This window comes from Neodiprion fabricii, chromosome 7 (genome assembly GCF_021155785.1).
Source record: "Neodiprion fabricii isolate iyNeoFabr1 chromosome 7, iyNeoFabr1.1, whole genome shotgun sequence".
NCBI classification, from domain to species: domain Eukaryota; kingdom Metazoa; phylum Arthropoda; class Insecta; order Hymenoptera; family Diprionidae; genus Neodiprion; species Neodiprion fabricii.
In genome coordinates, this window is record NC_060245.1 from 5,659,427 (window position 1) to 5,676,440 (window position 17,014).

The 17,014-nt window shown below is 38.0% G+C and overlaps 1 protein-coding gene across 4 annotated transcripts; it reads right to left on the reverse strand.

Moving 5' to 3' along the window:
* Positions 1-2,326: 2,326 nt before the first annotated feature.
* Positions 2,327-16,481, reverse strand: LOC124186885 (TATA-binding protein-associated factor 172). 4 transcript variants are annotated; one of them, XM_046578973.1, is made up of 15 exons: positions 16,464-16,481; positions 15,561-15,609; positions 14,580-14,842; positions 13,217-13,584; positions 12,639-12,963; positions 11,439-12,124; positions 10,614-10,993; positions 8,218-8,610; positions 7,528-8,089; positions 6,604-7,197; positions 5,829-6,151; positions 4,839-5,589; positions 4,334-4,600; positions 3,472-4,095; positions 2,327-3,227 (listed from the first exon to the last, which is right to left on the reverse strand). In XM_046578973.1, exons 2-15 carry the CDS (start codon positions 15,569-15,571, stop codon positions 2,997-2,999), a joined length of 5,778 nt encoding a protein of 1,925 aa, XP_046434929.1. In that variant the 5' UTR covers positions 15,572-15,609; positions 16,464-16,481; the 3' UTR covers positions 2,327-2,996. The 4 variants fall into 4 exon arrangements, with proteins under 4 accessions (XP_046434929.1, XP_046434928.1, XP_046434926.1 ...); XM_046578972.1 differs by lacking the exon at positions 16,464-16,481 and adding an exon at positions 16,264-16,407; XM_046578970.1 differs by lacking the exon at positions 16,464-16,481 and adding an exon at positions 16,247-16,407.
* Positions 16,482-17,014: the final 533 nt, after the last annotated feature.

A 17,014-nucleotide genomic window follows, 5' to 3' on the forward strand; every position in this document is an offset into this window, starting at 1 on the left:
ATTATTACTTTCGCGATAAAATATATAATGCGATAAAAAGTTTTTCTCGTGTCATTTCCGTAAGAAACTTCGATCACAATGCGGGCTGTCTCAGACTTGCTGTAAGAATCTGAAAAAATTTGGCGACTCTTTTCAAATGATTCGAAATTGATTTCAGTGATGGGGCGGTAAAAATTCGTCAACACCCTAAACAATAACCACCCTAATGTACGTATACATTAAACTGTGTCAAAAATCGGCTATTTATTTTTTTTCAAAATTCAAGTCGACAATATTGTTCCAAATGACGAAAAAATAATGCAGTCCAAGCTTGAGCTGTTAATATTAATACTTAGAGGTGCATCATCGCAATTGTCTATTTCCCATTTAAATAACGTGGGAAAATTGTTGTTTTTTGACTTTAGAATTTTATAACTCGTCGACGCATTAGTCAGCTGATAAGACCATAACGTATAGGTGTAAAGAATTGAACGCTCTGCAAAAAAGTTCTCTTATCATTTTATGATAAATCTACTCTTTCAAAAGTTATTTAAGACCCTTTGTTGACTTTTGACCTTAAATAACTTTTGAGAGAGTAGATGATAACAGACTCTTTTTGTAGAGCGTTCAATTTTCGTCAAATATACTTTCCTTGTCTTACAAGTACACTAATGCGTTGACAAGCTTTAAAATTTCAAAGTTAAAATAAACATTTCCCATGTTATTTGAATGGGAAACAGAAAATTTCGATGATGCACCTTCAAGTATTAATATTAAGAGTTGAAGCTTGGACAGCATAATAATTTTCAATCATAAATTTCAATAGTCGCAATTATTAGCAACTTCGGAGACATTGCAATATTATTTTCGGCTCTTTTCAACAATCCAAGATTTTTTATTTATTTGTTTTTTTTTTTTGTTCATTCGTTATTCTATAAATTGTCTTATTAGTGGCGCATTGTTAAATGATGACACAGCAATTCATTCGCCTTCTTTATAAATCTATATTTAGTTCATCATGCAACTATTCTATCAGTTTTTAATTTGTACAACGGATTTTATTTGGCATATTTTCAATTTGTTTGCGGTGATATTTAGTTTGGATTCGGGAAGCAAAGCACTTGTCCGATTGCTGGCCGATAATCTGGAATTGCTTTTTTTCCAAAAGCGTGGGAGGATAGAATAAAAAAATCTCACTGTCGGTATATCGGTCAACTGATTGCGAGCCTGTAGTGCTGAATTTATACGGCACGGCGTTAATAATTCATCATTAGAATTGTTTCAAGTAACAGTCTCACTATTGTTCCCAGTTTATTGAATAAACAATTGTGCAAAGTCTGCTCAAACTTCAACGGTGCAATTGCGCTTTAACTGGAGAATTTGGGAGTCATTTATATTTTGGAAATTGTTCAAATTTATGAAATATTCAAACCAGGAAAAGAAACGTGCAAGTTATAATTCGCAATTTCGCTATTTTTGTAAAATGTTTAAACTGCATGAACGCAACCAGCAAACATTACAAGGTGGCGACAATTCAGATAAGCTTGGAACAGTCAAAATGTTTCATCAGAAAAATACTATTTCAAAACGATTTAAGTACTTGAAAAAGTAATAAGATTAATTTCTTTCAATCATACACGTAAATACACCCAATGAACATATGTTAGACTAGTCTTAAGTGATACTTACTAGTTTCGCGAGTTTGAATACCGTAGGTGAAGAAGCTGTCTACGAAATATAGATGACAATTCGTTTGCAATATTTCATACCATTCAACGATAAAGTGAAAAGCCAGAATTGTCTGGAATGTAAAATTCAAGTTAGGTAATTCTGCTCTCGGTTTAAAATGAATAAGTCATCACAGTTTGTACGGATTTTTATACAAAGAAAATAGCATCATTAAAACCAATATCCAATAATACCAGTCAACATCGAATAAAAATGAATCCAAAGACGTGAATTGTTATCGGAATTATAAAATGATATGTGTGTATATATATATATATATATACATATAGTATAGACCGTTTTTTTTTTTACATAAAATTTACCTTAGTTGAGTTTCCTATTTGATAAATAAAATGAATAAAGAAAAGTAATTATTTACCTAATAATAATAAATGTATTTCATATAATAAACGAGGTTACATAATTCAAGTATGAGCAAAGTCTTGGCGGAATTTTTTTAATTAATCCGTCTAATGACAATCTAAAAAGAAAATATCCAAAAGGCTATAATTTATTCTTAACTTTCACTAAAAATCGTTCTCTTTACTTTTTGCAAATATTTTATGACGCTGTGGATAGTCGGTGTAAGGACAATATTTACTTTGAAACACTTTCCAAGTGAGAAAATACCTCAATTCAACCTACGTAAATCAGATAAAGAGTTTGGAGGTGAATAAAATGCAACTTTTGCTTTTGAAAATGTACAATTAAATTTTGATTCTTAGTGTTTCTGAGCCGTCTTTGTTTACCGGGTTCTTTCGACTCTTCGCCATGGACTCGCAAATCACACGTCGTTTAATTTTGGCTTAACAGTTCTCTTATCATTACATACGAACGTTATCAGGCAGCTGTTGCAAAGACTGGGAGTAATAGTTGTTTTAAAAAATATCACGAGTTAACGTGTTGGAATTTGACACGTTCTCTAAAGCCTCTCTTTGCTACATTACGCATTTGGTTGCCTGATTTTAATCCTAAAACGTAATCTTACAATTTTTTACTTTAAGGCTACATGATCCCATTTTCTACATGATCTAAAGAGAGAATTCGTTGGCTATCAATAAAATGACATCTCTAATTCATGTGCGACGAATATTTTACGCGTAATAAAAAAGTTTCCTAAATTTAGTGCAACATGAGAAGATATATGGCAATGCAATGTTAGTCATTGCGTTAGATCGCGGTTCAACATTGTCAATTTCACTCTTTCGCGCGACACAAGACGGAGGATACTATAAACAAGAATTTATACCTCTCAAGAATGTCAATGCCAAACAAATCGATCTCTGACTCTAAACAGGACTTGGTTGATTATCACCACGTAGCGTTGAAAGGAAAGACTCAAGATCGTATTCGTCATCGTACTGTTGCTGCTCCCAAAGATCTGGGAGACTTTCTAACACAGAACGACCAACTCCAACGATGCCGGAAAATCCAGACTCACTTCCATCAACACTACCAGAACCTCCCTGTCCATCCACCCTTTTATCCTTGCTAGTGTCCAACGAGAACAGGTCCAGTAACTAAAATATTATATGCAGGATTATTTTCTATAACTTACTAAGATCACAGCTTCCAAAACATTTACAGTCTCTTACTACATGAGCTTCTGAAAATGATCAACATTTTGAATAACTTTCCAAATCATCATGACCTTACGATTAAAATAGCAATCATCCATTGACATTGATAAAATATCTTATACTCACAGAAAAAAATATGAAAAACAGTGGTAAAATGAATGGGCAAATATGGCGATACACTTGCCTGATCTGTTCCCATGGTCTCCATAGATGCGTTTTCCGTCGTGATGACAGTGTTGGCAGTGAGAAGTTTGAACTTTTGCAATCCCATGATCTTTTCTTCGAGTGTTGCCCTCGTAATCAATCGATAAACATTGACAACTTTCTTCTGTCCGATACGATGCGCTCGATCCATTGCCTGTAGATCTTTCATTGGATTCCAGTCGTGCTCAACGAATATCACTGTATCTGCTCCGGTTAGATTCAATCCCAGACCGCCGACTTGAGTAGTTAAAAGTAAAACGTCGATCGACGGATCGGCGTTGAAACGGGCAACAACAGAATGGCGTTGTGACGCCGGTACGCTTCCGTCAAGACGTAAATAGGTAACTGTGGGTAAATGAACTCGCAGCAAGTCTTTTTCCACGATATCCAGCATAGCTTTTAGCTGGCAGAAGATCAGGGCTCGATGCTGGCTGACCAATTGTTGCTGCTGGCCATCAGTCGTCGTTATAGCAGTCATTGAGACTGGTTGCTGCTGTTGCTGACCGATACCGCAATCTAGCAAGAGTTGCTTCAGTGCGGGAAGTTTGGCACCGTGTTCGATGTCGGTGAGAGAACTCTGTTGATGCTTAAGTGAAGCGCATACCTAACACATTGATTTCAATATAGCGGTATAGAATAAAAACACCATCAACACATAATTATAATCTGTAAATACCGAGTTATTGCGCAAAACATATTGAATTCAATATAGCGGTATAGAATAAAAACACCATCAACACATAATTATAATCTGTAAATACCGAGTTATTGCACAAAACATAACATACATTAGTATATATGTATAAAATGGTGGGATTCCATGTGTATAAATGTATACTTACGTAATGATATTGCGGATGCCGCGGGGTAAGCACTAATTTTGGATGATTGCAGACATTTCGGAGATAACGTAGAGCCTGGAAAACGTGTGTACCCAATGAATTATTAGCCGGCGCTGGGCTGGTAAGAGTCGCGGAATGTCGGGTACGGAAATCTTCGTAGAGAGTACGTTGTAACGGGGACAGGTCGCAGTAGTAATCCTGAGTAATTTTCGGAGGTAGGTCTTGCAATACATCCTCTTTGTTGCGCCTCAGTAAAAAAGGTAACACCTGTCAAGCACGTAATTAAATAAGCACAGTTCAATATTTTTTTGACCGCTCTGTTTGTCCGAATGTTTCCATTTTGTGTATTCCATACAAATAACCAATTCTACGAAGTTGTAAACGTTCACCTTGAGAACATATGTAGAAAAACAATCTTAATGCACACTATTTCAGTAACTAATATTTTAGAAATTCAAAAGACATACAAAATTCTTCGCATTTATGATTAAAATATGACAAATACCTGACGATGGAGTGCTTCCATAGCCAACGCGCCTGCTTCCTGATCTTTTGCTCCTGCTTTCGGTTCTCGGCTAGCTAATATAGGTCGTGAATAACGTGCTGCAAACTGTTTCTCACTACCAAGGAATCCAGGCATGAGAAAGTCGAAAAGAGACCATAACTCGAGGACATCATTTTGCACCGGTGTGCCGGAGAGTATCAGACGATGATGTGCCCTGAGCCGTTTGGCAGCTTTCGCACTTTTTGTTTTCCCATTTTTAATAATGTGTCCCTCGTCGAGTATACAATAATTCCATTGAATGGATTCGAAAAATTCAATATCTTTCCTTACGATATCGTAGCTGGCGACAACTAACCGGTACCGAGATACCCGTGGACGTAACTTTTCACGTTCCGGTGGTGGTCCGGCGTATTGCAAGGCTGACAGATCCTTTGGTTTGAAGAATTTTTCAGCCTCGTAAACCCAGTGGCCAGTCAAAGTAGGCGGGCAAACAACGAGACTCGGAAATGTTTGCGGATGATGATAGTGATCGGTGGCCAACATGCACAATGTCTGCAAAGTCTTTCCGAGACCCATGTCGTCGCACAAAACTCCATGGAGCCGGTAACGGTTCAAAAAGGCAAGCCAATTTAATCCCTGGTGTTGATAAGCACGTAGTTCAGCCGACACTGGGACCGGCAATTTAGTATCAGGAATGCTTCGTGGATTTAGTAGTTGTTCCAGAAAATGTCTTTCTTGAGCTTTTTCATCACTAATTAGGATTGCAAAAAAAAAAAAAAAACACTATTAGGCAAAAAAACTTCTTTGATTGGAAACTGTAACAAGCAACAGTTTTATTGAATAGAATATTCGCTAGAAGTGTTTTTTTCGTTAATTTGTAAACTTGAAAAAAAAAAAATACTTTTGAATAAAAAATAGTGAATCAGGAAAAAACATTTTTTTTGACACCAATCGGAAACGTCGTTAAAAGCAAATCTGTTTATAATTTACCCAAGTAGGGGTGGATCTCCAATTGCTCCAGGATCGAGTGGCATGAGTTGAACAAGAGTCGCAAAGGTTGCGCTGCAGGTGAGGCGTACAGCTTGATTTTGATCACTCATTCGCCCAAGTAAAGGTACAACGAGAAGAACAGCATATGGAACAATCCCTACGCCTAAGCTCTCCACCAAACAAGCGAGTGATTCGGCTGCTCCTTGACGTTTAGCATCTATTTCAGCAGGGGCTATTATCTTGACTTTATCCGTACTTGAACTGTCTTTCTCAATACTCGGCTCTAAGAGTGGTATTACGCTTCGAACTACCAGCCTCATTACCTGAGAAAAACATAAGAATTTCTTATTATAATAAACGTTAATAGACATGCAGCATTAGCTCGAATTACGTGAAGAGTCGTTCGGAGAATTATTTTTTGTTACACCTCATCATCAAAACTGATGGTAATATGTAACTTTCGTTGTAATTTTGTTATCTATTCATCAAACATTAAAGAATATGAAAAGTTACAGGCACTCAAATTTCATTGTGACATTATTATTCGGTAGTTTAAAGCTGGGAGTTTGCAATTGAACTTGAATGTGATCTTCTGAAATGTGTAACATAGAAACAAGTGAAAAACAAGCTCATTTTATGAGCCAGCAGAATTCAAGTTTTAGACTTGAGGGTAACATAAATTAGAAAATTGCAATAGATCCGACTCATGGAACGAGTCAAATCTAAATTCTAGTTCACAAAAAATAGAATTCATCTGCACTGATAAGGACTTTACCTCTTCGGTGCGCAGAGTGCCTAATACAGCAATGCAACGGGCAGCCATGTGTCTGACAGCTCTGTAAGGGTGTGCCAAAAGATTGCAAAGTCGTGGTACACATGCAATCGCGGGCGGTAAAAGGGACGCGTCAAGACTTGAGGCGACTGTTTCCAGTACTTGAAGACTGGACACCAATTGAGTCGCTTCTTCCTGATGGTCTTGCTGATAGGAACATTCGTCGGGACCAGAGTTTTTGAGAGCCGCTGGTAACATCAATTCCCAGAGACGTGGTAGACGCGAAGATAGCTGGGCTCCAAGTAACTTTGTTACGGAAGTAAGCGCCAAGGTTGCACCACGGCGACGAGTTTTCGCCGCCTTCGCTTCCGGTTCTTCATATGCTAGTAACTCTTCGAGAGGTATTTCCGTTGTCGGTGGTCTCCCAGGACCGCGACCTCCGTTACCCCCAAAACCACCACGATTGTAAGCAACTCTTTCTGCGTGTCGATGTCTGTTCGTCAATGTGAGAATACCCTCAAATGGCTGACTGTCCCCTACTATCCGTGGTGTAAACTCCGGATCCGAGCAAAGAAACATACACAAGTTTGAAGCAATCTGGAAAATCAATATCAAATTTTCAAATCAGTTCTCAGTGCCTTATTTTGATCACGGCACAATTTAGTCGCTCGATTGTGCATCAAATATTAAGTACAGCACAAATCTGTAAATCATCACAAATATAAAAATAAAAACGTGCAAAACACAAATTTCTATAAGAGTTAATCTTTTCATTGCTAACAAGCGTACTAAAAATATTTTTACTTGCTCCATGGTGCAAATGAAGTATATTTATCATCGATCTTTTTGAAAGAGAAGAAAAAAAATTTCAATAATAGTAAAAATCTGAACTTTATCGTGGAAATAATAAGACAAAAATAATATTACTTTGTGATTTGGAGAGGGTTTCCTTTCCACGCAGAGATCTATGAGGTGTGCGAGATGGCGTGCAGCAAGACTTTGCAATTCATCATTTTCTTCCCGCTTTATCGATTCCATGAGCGGCTTTACGAGAGGGTTCAGGGGGCAATCTGCGCCCGGAAGACAGCGCAGCATTGTCGCAGCTCCTGCGAGCGCTGCCATGGATGTTATATTGAGCGCATGCTGTTGCATCGCAGTTGCAGTAGCACCTGATTCTATGGCACGTCTTCGTTCCTCCAAACTGTCCAACACTTTGGGTTTCAATTTCACTGCGGTATTGCCGCTCCCAGCAGCAGTTCCCAAGTTTAACAGGCTCGAAACAGTTTTCCCCGTAAGTATAGTGATTTGCTCAAGAGTCATCACCCCTGTACTTATTGCTGATGCATCGAGACCGGTTCCTTCCTTGAGCGGCAACTTGTAGTGCTTTAAAGTAGCGATATAGTCACGCGTCTCTTGTAGCAAACGAGTGAAGGTCACAGCAATCTCATCGTAGTAAACGCACTCACTCAGACAGCCCAAGAGCTTCTCCCTGATGATATAAGACATTGAATAACGTCATGTGTAGTTGGAAAATGTATATCGAGAGTTCATTACATCGATGAACAGTTCATTGAATCTTAACGACTTGTACAGTCAACGATACAAGTAACTACGTACTTGAGAATATCAGGTATCGTCGGCGGATGGGGTTGTTCTAAGGTTGCCCAATGGGCCATTGTGAGTCCCGCGACCGTGCGTTGCAGGGCGGATCGTGAGGCTAAATGGACCAGCAGAACTTTTGCGTAGCAAAGTGCAGGACTCGGTGTATCTGCCGTGTAAATTACCCCTGGAGCAGGGCGGACTACATAGCATGAAAGTAGGCCAAGCATTCTTGCTGCCATACAACGTGCACGAACAACATTAGATCGACGTGTTGCTGGAGCTACAGTTTCTACACCCCCTATGTAGACCTTCAACTCCGACGCTGACTTGCCGCCACTTCCGCAACCACCGCTACTGCTCGAATCGGATTGAGCGTCGCTTCCGTTACCACCGCAACTTTTTGTCACTCTGTAAATGTAACATGAGATATGGTTAATAATTGAGCCTGAATTAATGCAGACATAACATATTTTTAAAGTGAAAAACGCTGACGGAAAATTGGAATTCTAAGCAGATCGGAACAAATCACGAAACGGAGAATATAGGGATAAAAATACCTTCGATAGAATTTGGCTGAAATTTACATAAATTTGCTATCTATCTGAGGGATAATTTCCTAGAATGGTATCCCTTAAAATCGAAAAGTTCAAGAGATTTGGGTAAAAAAAAATAAGTAGCATGAAAAAAATATGTTAAAAGAACAGTGTAACAACTCAAAACAATGACCGAAAACTATTTGCGGACGTAGAAGACTTGATGCTTGAAAAAGACGCGATTAATACCATATACCAAGTCCTACGTCACTATGGGAACAAAATACATCGGTCAGTGTTGTCAGTAATTGCACAAAAGTATACGTGCTAACAAATCCTGTGTCAAATATGAATCCTGCGAAATTGTTGGACTGTTTAATATGCATTGGCCAAAGGCCTATCATTGCATTTTTCAAATATGAAAGTAATCGAAACGGACAATAAGCTCCAATGTTGATAATTTAGAGATTTGATCAGTATCTCAACCGAAGTCACTGCGTTGTAAATAAACCCACAAACATTTGTGTGATTCTTCCCGGAATTTCGGCTTCCACTGTGACTCGAAAATGAATATATATCATTATTTATAAAAACCCGCCACCCCTTCAGTCAATCAGACAATTAAAGACATAAGCCAACGTGAAAACAATCACAAATAGAATTGTTTCGGACACTGTGTTCAAATTACAAATAGTCACAAAAACTATTTACATTGGCCAGTCCCTACCATTCAGTAGATCTCTTAAGGGATATGCGTTAATTGTAGTCCGCCTGAATGGTGATCTGATTGCCTAAAAGCTGGGCATCACAACAGCTAAACTATGCCCGATTTCAATATTTTGCAGAGCTCAGCGTGTATGAAATCCGATCCTAAAATAGAAGAATAATTTTAATTCCAGTTTCGTGACAATATATGAATAGCACATAGTGCGTCCGTTGTTTGCTATTTGCTGCGAACCTAAATGAAAAAAAAAATCATTTTCTTGAAACAAGACAGTCTATAAGCGTTGAGCTTGAGGAGTATATCTTCAACATGTTGCGAAAAGCTGAAATCATAAAAGAGGGAAAAACAACTTCAATATACACGAAGACAAATTATAAACCATGATTTTCTATATGGCATTTGGTAAACGGTGGGAACTATTTCTAATTGCTACAATTACTGACACATTTGGGATATGGAGTTAGTTAGTGTATTCTAAACGTAAATTAGTAGACATTTCAGAAGATTTTCAATATGTCTATGTGCAATGCTCACAGGGAATGTTAAATTATAATTAAACAAGTTATATGAGATTGGTTTCTGTAGAGTTTCTCACAATCCTAGGGGGAACTACGATATGAGTTTGTCATATTAAACTTAAACCATCGAGCTGAATATTACTTATATGCAATTATACGCTCATCTCACCTCAGGTTGCAAAAAAATCCAACATAAACATTGAAAAACTTGGCAGACCTAATTTCAAGCCTGTCTGATAAGTCACAGAGGATAATATTCGTGATCCAGGTAGATTTTCCTCTCCGCAACCTTTCAGTTGTAGAAGTATTCTACAAATTTTTTATTGTACATGTTCGAAATTTCTCCGACTGGTGATACTGTCGATTGTTGATAATTACTCAAATTCTCAACAGTTATAAGGTGAAAAAAAGAGAAATTGCACACGTTACATTCAAGGAAAAATTTAAAAACGTAACACAATAGGATTTAAACGACATAATTATAATTTTCCGAATAAACGAAGACAACCTGGTGTTATCAGATAAAAAGTTCTTGTAATAGCACATATATACGAAAATAACATCGATAAGGGTAAAGAAAAAGGTAACTAACCAATTGTTTATCATCAAATTTAAACAGAGACATCGCATATTTACCTTGAGCTATGCTGAGTTGTTGTAGCGGTCACCAGCAGAGCGGGACTAAACGGTACGTGTTCTGGTTGCATGGCAAGACAAAGCCACGTGCTAACGAGAGGACAGGAAGCGTGCAGCAGCAACTGAAGGTCACTCCGTACGACGAGATTCTGCCACACTCGCTCCGCCACTTCTTGTATAGCAGCCACGTGTTCAACTAATGCGCGCTGAAACACCTGACGCAAAGCTTCCTGCAAAACGCTGCCACCGGCGTCCCCCCACCGATCCTGCTCATCTTTCGGATTTCCATCGTCTCCCGTAAGTGTAAGCAGCGTCTGTAACGTGGCTTTTCTCACGCTCGAACTTGAGTGACCTAAGAACGGCCACAACCTCGGTAAAACCTAAACCGCAAGTATACACAACTATTTATCGCATTGTTAATAACATTGTGGTTATAAAACAGTATAATAGAATATTACGAGTATTGTTAGGTGGTATTTACATCGATTACGGATCCTCGAAATGGATACCTAATTTTGCCTTACGGAACAGTCTGCAAGGAAAGCATTGATCTGTAGAGAACTACTTTAGAATTCTTATTTCAATCGTAAAATATGCATTTTACTCAGAACTTTGATTGGAATAATGAATATTTTGATAAATTCATTCTGGCTTGTGAGCATGCTGATTTCGACAAAAATTTTCGAGCAGTCTTGGACCAAAATAAAAAGACCCCTGTTTCGGCGATAATTGAATTTCACAGAAATAAATCCACAATTCTCAAATTATAAATTAAAAAATTATTCAATCATTTTAAATTTCCAATCAGCTAGAAATTAAACCAACCTTGGATAAAGGTTGCGGCGTAAGATGTTCACGGGCAGCAGGTAAAGATAAAATCGCAGCGAGTAGACCCATGAAGCTGTTGCAGGCAGCGGCCAGATCATCCTGTTCACGCAGCAACTCCCAAAGCCGCAGAACAACAGCTTCAAGTTGCGACGGTGTGAGAAGTTTGGGCAAGACGCCAGCTACCGGAATCAAAGCACTTGCCGCCGCAGCACCAACGTCGTCCACTGGATCGGCGAGCCCGTGCATGGCTGCTGGAAATGCCCTTGGTAGCAGTTCATCGAGAAGATCATCTCGAACAGCGAGCAAATATTTTAGTGCCAAAAGGGCACCGTGTCTGGCTTCCCACTCGTTATGTTCGAGTAGTTTCAGGACAACGGACAAAACCCCCAATGCTCCGCCCTCCTTAATTTTGTCACTATCTCCTTCCGTTTTGACCTCCACCTTGATTGTTTTCTGCCCATTTTCACGGTTTTCTGAATTGTCGGTACATGGCATTAACAATAATAGGGAACCAAGTGCCTGAGCGCAAGTCTCACGAACTGGAGCTACGACTTGATCTGAGACAAAGTCACCAAATCTGTCCAGACCCAAAACGCAAAGCAGTCGCAACGCAGCGTCTTCTACCCATCGACGGTGACTTTCTTCCATCTCTTCTTTTGTTTGATCTCGTGACTTGCCGGCACCTAAACGGCATCAATGCAATCAAAGTATTGAAGCACTAACTGTCAATCGCAATTTGGTTGTAATATTTCAATGGGATTGAAGTTAGTATCGTTATTGTGATAATACGATTTCTTAAAAAATAATCATTTCACGACTTCAGAATTGTCTGAAGTTCTGTAAATTGCAATAAAGCGGAAGAAATTCATATTTCGCCAACTTTCCTTTTTCAAAATAGCTGTTCAGTTGTAAAACAATGATTATCCGTACAATGTTCTGTTACATTAACGTAACTTGTACATTTTATATCTCAAGCCACATTGCAATAGTGTAAAGAATAATAGTTTTACATAAAGTTAATGAAATATCATTGCATTTTTACTTACAATTACCGATAATACGATTATTGAATAATAAATTAATAACATTACGAATAAAATGTCGAATGGTAATCAGTCAGGGTGGCTGGGTCAAAAAACATTAATGGAATATAACTAAAGAAAAATCTCTGACATAATTGCTATGTGGTAAATTTACCTTTTCCATGTAGCCGAACAAGTTCACGCAACGCTGTCGCAGCACCATGACGAACTTCCCATTTCTGGCTGAACAGGTCCTGACAAAGACTCTCCGCGAATGAATCGAGCGGCCACTCGACAGCAGTGTCAGGCCAACATCCGGTTCCGTCTGGGACTCCCCAGTTTCCTCCCTCATCGCCACTCCACGATGCTTCAGACGTTGCGTTTTCTTCTTGTTTTGGCCTTTTAACATATGGTTCGTTACTGCCGCTTGTTACCGAACTTTGGTGATCTTGCATATCGTCGGGCTCCCTGGAACGTTGCTTTGAAATTGACTGACGTGCCTGAAAACAAGTTAACTCATCGATTACGATAATCCTGAATGTATGGATGAGATATATTTATCGCGATGACAAATGTATTAACGATTTTTTTTATCTAATTGATACCTTCCAGAGTTTATTTCTTCTCGTATAACATTTTTTTTTGACAATTACTGAGCCCTGAAACTCTAACTTTAAACAAAATATCATTCTATTGTGTGTCCGAATTAGGGTAAACAAAATGTTAGTAGCTAATTGATTTGAAGTAACAAACCTTACGCCGTGCACGATTCATTTCTCGACGGCTAAGACCACTGGGTTGGCACATTGTCTCGTCAATGGGCATTTTTGTTTGCGACGCACCAGACGTTTGCACCGATGGTGCAAAATCGTCATTCGTGAATAATTCATTGGTATCGATGCCCATAAGTCGAGGATGGAGACCGAATTTTGCGGCAAACATTTTTTCTGTTTGCTGCGGGTTGGGCGGCTCACTTGTCTCAGCTACAACTAAGTCGTACTCGCTACCCTCAGATCCGGTTAAATGTAAACTACGTGCCAACACTCTTGCCATATCAAAATCTCGCAAGCTGAGTCTGTTGACTTTACTGAACTGACGTACTTGCCCATCCTCGGTTTCATCTACAAAAATGAACAATCATGTCATTAAATCAAAAACTAAATGTTTTTTCGTTACAATCTTTTCATCACAATGTAAGAAATCTTAGCTACATACGATCATTTCAATTTTAATGATTTTTAATTTTAATTCACTGGTCAAATATTGTCCAAGAATTAGGACTGAAATTATTGATCAAGATAATAATAAAAGGCAAGGCGAAAAAAAATTTTCACCATTTATTCTTCAGCATTGACTAGAGTTTTGAAGCTGTTATATCTAATACGTGTAAACTTATTCAATGCAGTGCTACAATTAAATAACACAGATACAAAATAGTTACTTCAATGACTCGCTTACACTATTTACTGTATTGCTGCAAACTTTTTGTACATTTTTTTTAACAAAATTGTAAACGTCAGACTTCACTAAAGAATAATTTCGTTGTTTCAAATGTGTTATCAATTGTTCAAAAATTTTTTCTTCAAAATATAATCTTACATGTCAAGAAGCATAATTTGAATATCTCGATTCGGTGGAAATCATCGGTATTGAATGAATTTGGATTCCAAAAGTTATGTTTCAAATAATGAGACAGAACTCGATTCCAGTATTGGGTTCTAGAATTATGAAACTTTGTAAACACCTTGATGTTTACACCCAGTACATATGTACATATAGCATATGTTGAACAACTGTGTACACCAAACTTTGGATAGAGTGTAAACCAACATAACACGGTACTTTATACTTCCCCTCAATTATGCAGCTGAAGCTAGCAGCCAAACTCGTTTCGATTGAAATGAAGCAATCGATGCCAGTAGTAAAAATTTTGTCAAACTTTGTGAAAAGCGAATACTTTCAGAATATCTTGCGCGCGAAACGTTACCGAATTATTCTACGTATATCAAGTTTATTGTATTTCGTTTCTAAGTTTGGATGCTAGTATCAGCTTCGTTACTTAATTAGTAAATTAATGAATCTCATGATCATGTTCCAAATAAAACAATCAAGATACCTTGTTGCAGTTGGGCGTCAGGCACATTTAGGTGTAGGGGTTTCGGGTCCCATTGTGGAACTTGGGCAAGTATTGCTTGAACGGCGTGGGCAGCGGCCACCCTTGTATCCCACTGAGGTGACTTCAATAATGTAGAAACTCTGGCTAAAAGATGATGCAGTTCATGCGGATGCAGCCGTTGGGCCTCGCCAAGCTGTTGAGCTGCGGCTCTTCTAGTTATAGCACTAGATCCAGTTTCCAAAAGTACAAAAAGTCGATCCAACCTATTATGCAACAGATTGCTATAGATGTTATGGGATTGAAGATTAGAATATGGTCCTGAGACCTTTTCCTTTTTTAAAATATCGAGATATTATAACGCATATTATTATCTTGAAATCAGTAGCATTAACGTGAAGAAACACTGCAAAATATTAACTATTTAGCTATTTCAGACTGAATTTTTTGTAAGAATTGAACTGGAAAGTTATCGCTATATTTAGATTTAGAACGGTTTACCTGATTTCACACAATTCTAAACTTTCAAAATAGTAGATATCCTTAAAAATGTGACGTTACATTCACATTACAAAATTAAAATTGGTTGAAAAGCTTTTTGAAAATTATTCACGGTCTTCGAGGCTAGCAGGAGGTAAAGTAAACTTCTACTCCGTAATATTGATTGGAATGAGATTTTTTTTTACTCGATATTTCACTTATCATTTACACCTGAGACTTGGAATTTCTTAAAAAGCAAATTGTACGTCCAGATCATAATCTCGTACACTTAGTGAAAAGGAATAGTTTTAGTTTATTTATGATTCATATTCTGTCGCCATTCTTTGAAAATTTTATGTATTTTTATAATGGGTGAAAGTGGTAAATCAGAATCAGAGCAGAAGCTTATCTTTCACCAAAATATTCCTTGCATATTTCACTACATTATGGAAATTCAATTTTACTGTCATACTGAAAAATCATCAAATTACTAAAACTAATTACCGTGACGTCATGATAATCTTCTAGTTGAAACGGAGGCTTGTTGGAAATTCTGCAACGAGAAAACAATCACACGATTAAAAATCTGATTTATAGTTGAATTGCAACGATCATTTTTATACAGCCAGAAATACATTGCTTTGTAGAATGTGACAATAAATGCCAATCATTTCTCATGAGCGTTCATTCTCAAGGCCAAATTATCAATGATCAAAGTTTTATTAAGGCTTTTCAATTAGCAAACAGCAGGAAACTCAGGTTTCTGAGGATGCTGAATGTTTGCGCTTTAATTCTAGGTTGCACAGATCTATGACAAAATGTAATCATCCATCATTACTAGCCATATACATGCTTCGGTAAATCGGAATCACAGTATTTATCGAACGCATAGGTGTACGATCGTTAATGCAGTGTCAATTTCAACGACTGCTCCTGGCATGACTTGTGCATCAGACTAAGCAGGCAATAAATCATATTCCTAAATCTCTCACCGATAACATTTGTCAAAACAAGCGGCGAATAAAGGTAAGACATTAGACGTTGAGAGGAGTGCCGAGACCCTAAGGAAGTAAGATAATAGACGAGGAAGAGTTTTTATTCACACGTAACCCCGATCGCAATCCCAATATGGATATAATAACAATCGTGCAATATGTGCTCGTAGTTTTCAGCTATGAGCTCAGGTTTACCTCGAGTTTCGGCTCACCCAGGATATTTTTCAGTCTCAGCTGACCTTCATAGCCATATTCCACCGAATAGCCACCGTAAAATTGACATTAATTAAAAAAATTAATGTTAAACTCGAAAGAAAGAATACATTTTTTGGAGAGGAACGCATCTTACAAGCATCAAATTTATACTGACAGCCATATTGCCGATGAACCTGAGTTTTGTCCGGGGATTTACCTCCGATTGGACGGTTCCTAGGGGGGAAGATTAGAACCACGTGACAATATCGACCAATCAGACGTCGAGCTCTACTCCTCACGCAAATCAGCCGTGGAATAATATAGGAGATGGGTTTGTTTATAGGAATCAAAATCATTCCGAGTCCGAATTCCGAGTGACTTCAGAGCGCTCTCCACATCTCTCGAGTAAACATCGTGGTGTAAGGCAGGCTTACGACTGCTAGCAGAGTACTTGTAGTACAATCGGTCCTGCAGCTTAAATTCAAAGTATTTGAAATAATGAATCAATAGATATACTTTCAATTAGAATACTTTCAAGTGCTCAGCAGCTCCAAGGTGCTAATTTTTAGCCAACGACAAACATTGGACAACGATCTTGATCGTCTGCTGGCTGGCCTAAAATCCATAAACATCCATAATCAAACAAACCTGCTGAGCGAGTTTGCATCGTGGATCAAAGTCGGATTAGAATCGAGTTCAAGTTGAATTGCAGTTGCGTATAACATGCAATAGTTTTTGCAAACTTGTTTGGTACTACGTTATTGCTTT

Excerpts from the sequence above, each read along its gene's own strand:
- LOC124186885 (XM_046578973.1), bottom strand. Across the intron at positions 7,198-7,527 it reads AACCCTCTCCAAATCACAAA|ATTGCTTCAAACTTGTGTAT; the intron begins GTAATATTATTT and ends TTGATTTTCCAG. Across the intron at positions 6,152-6,603 it reads GCACTCTGCGCACCGAAGAG|GTAATGAGGCTGGTAGTTCG; the intron begins GTAAAGTCCTTA and ends TGTTTTTCTCAG.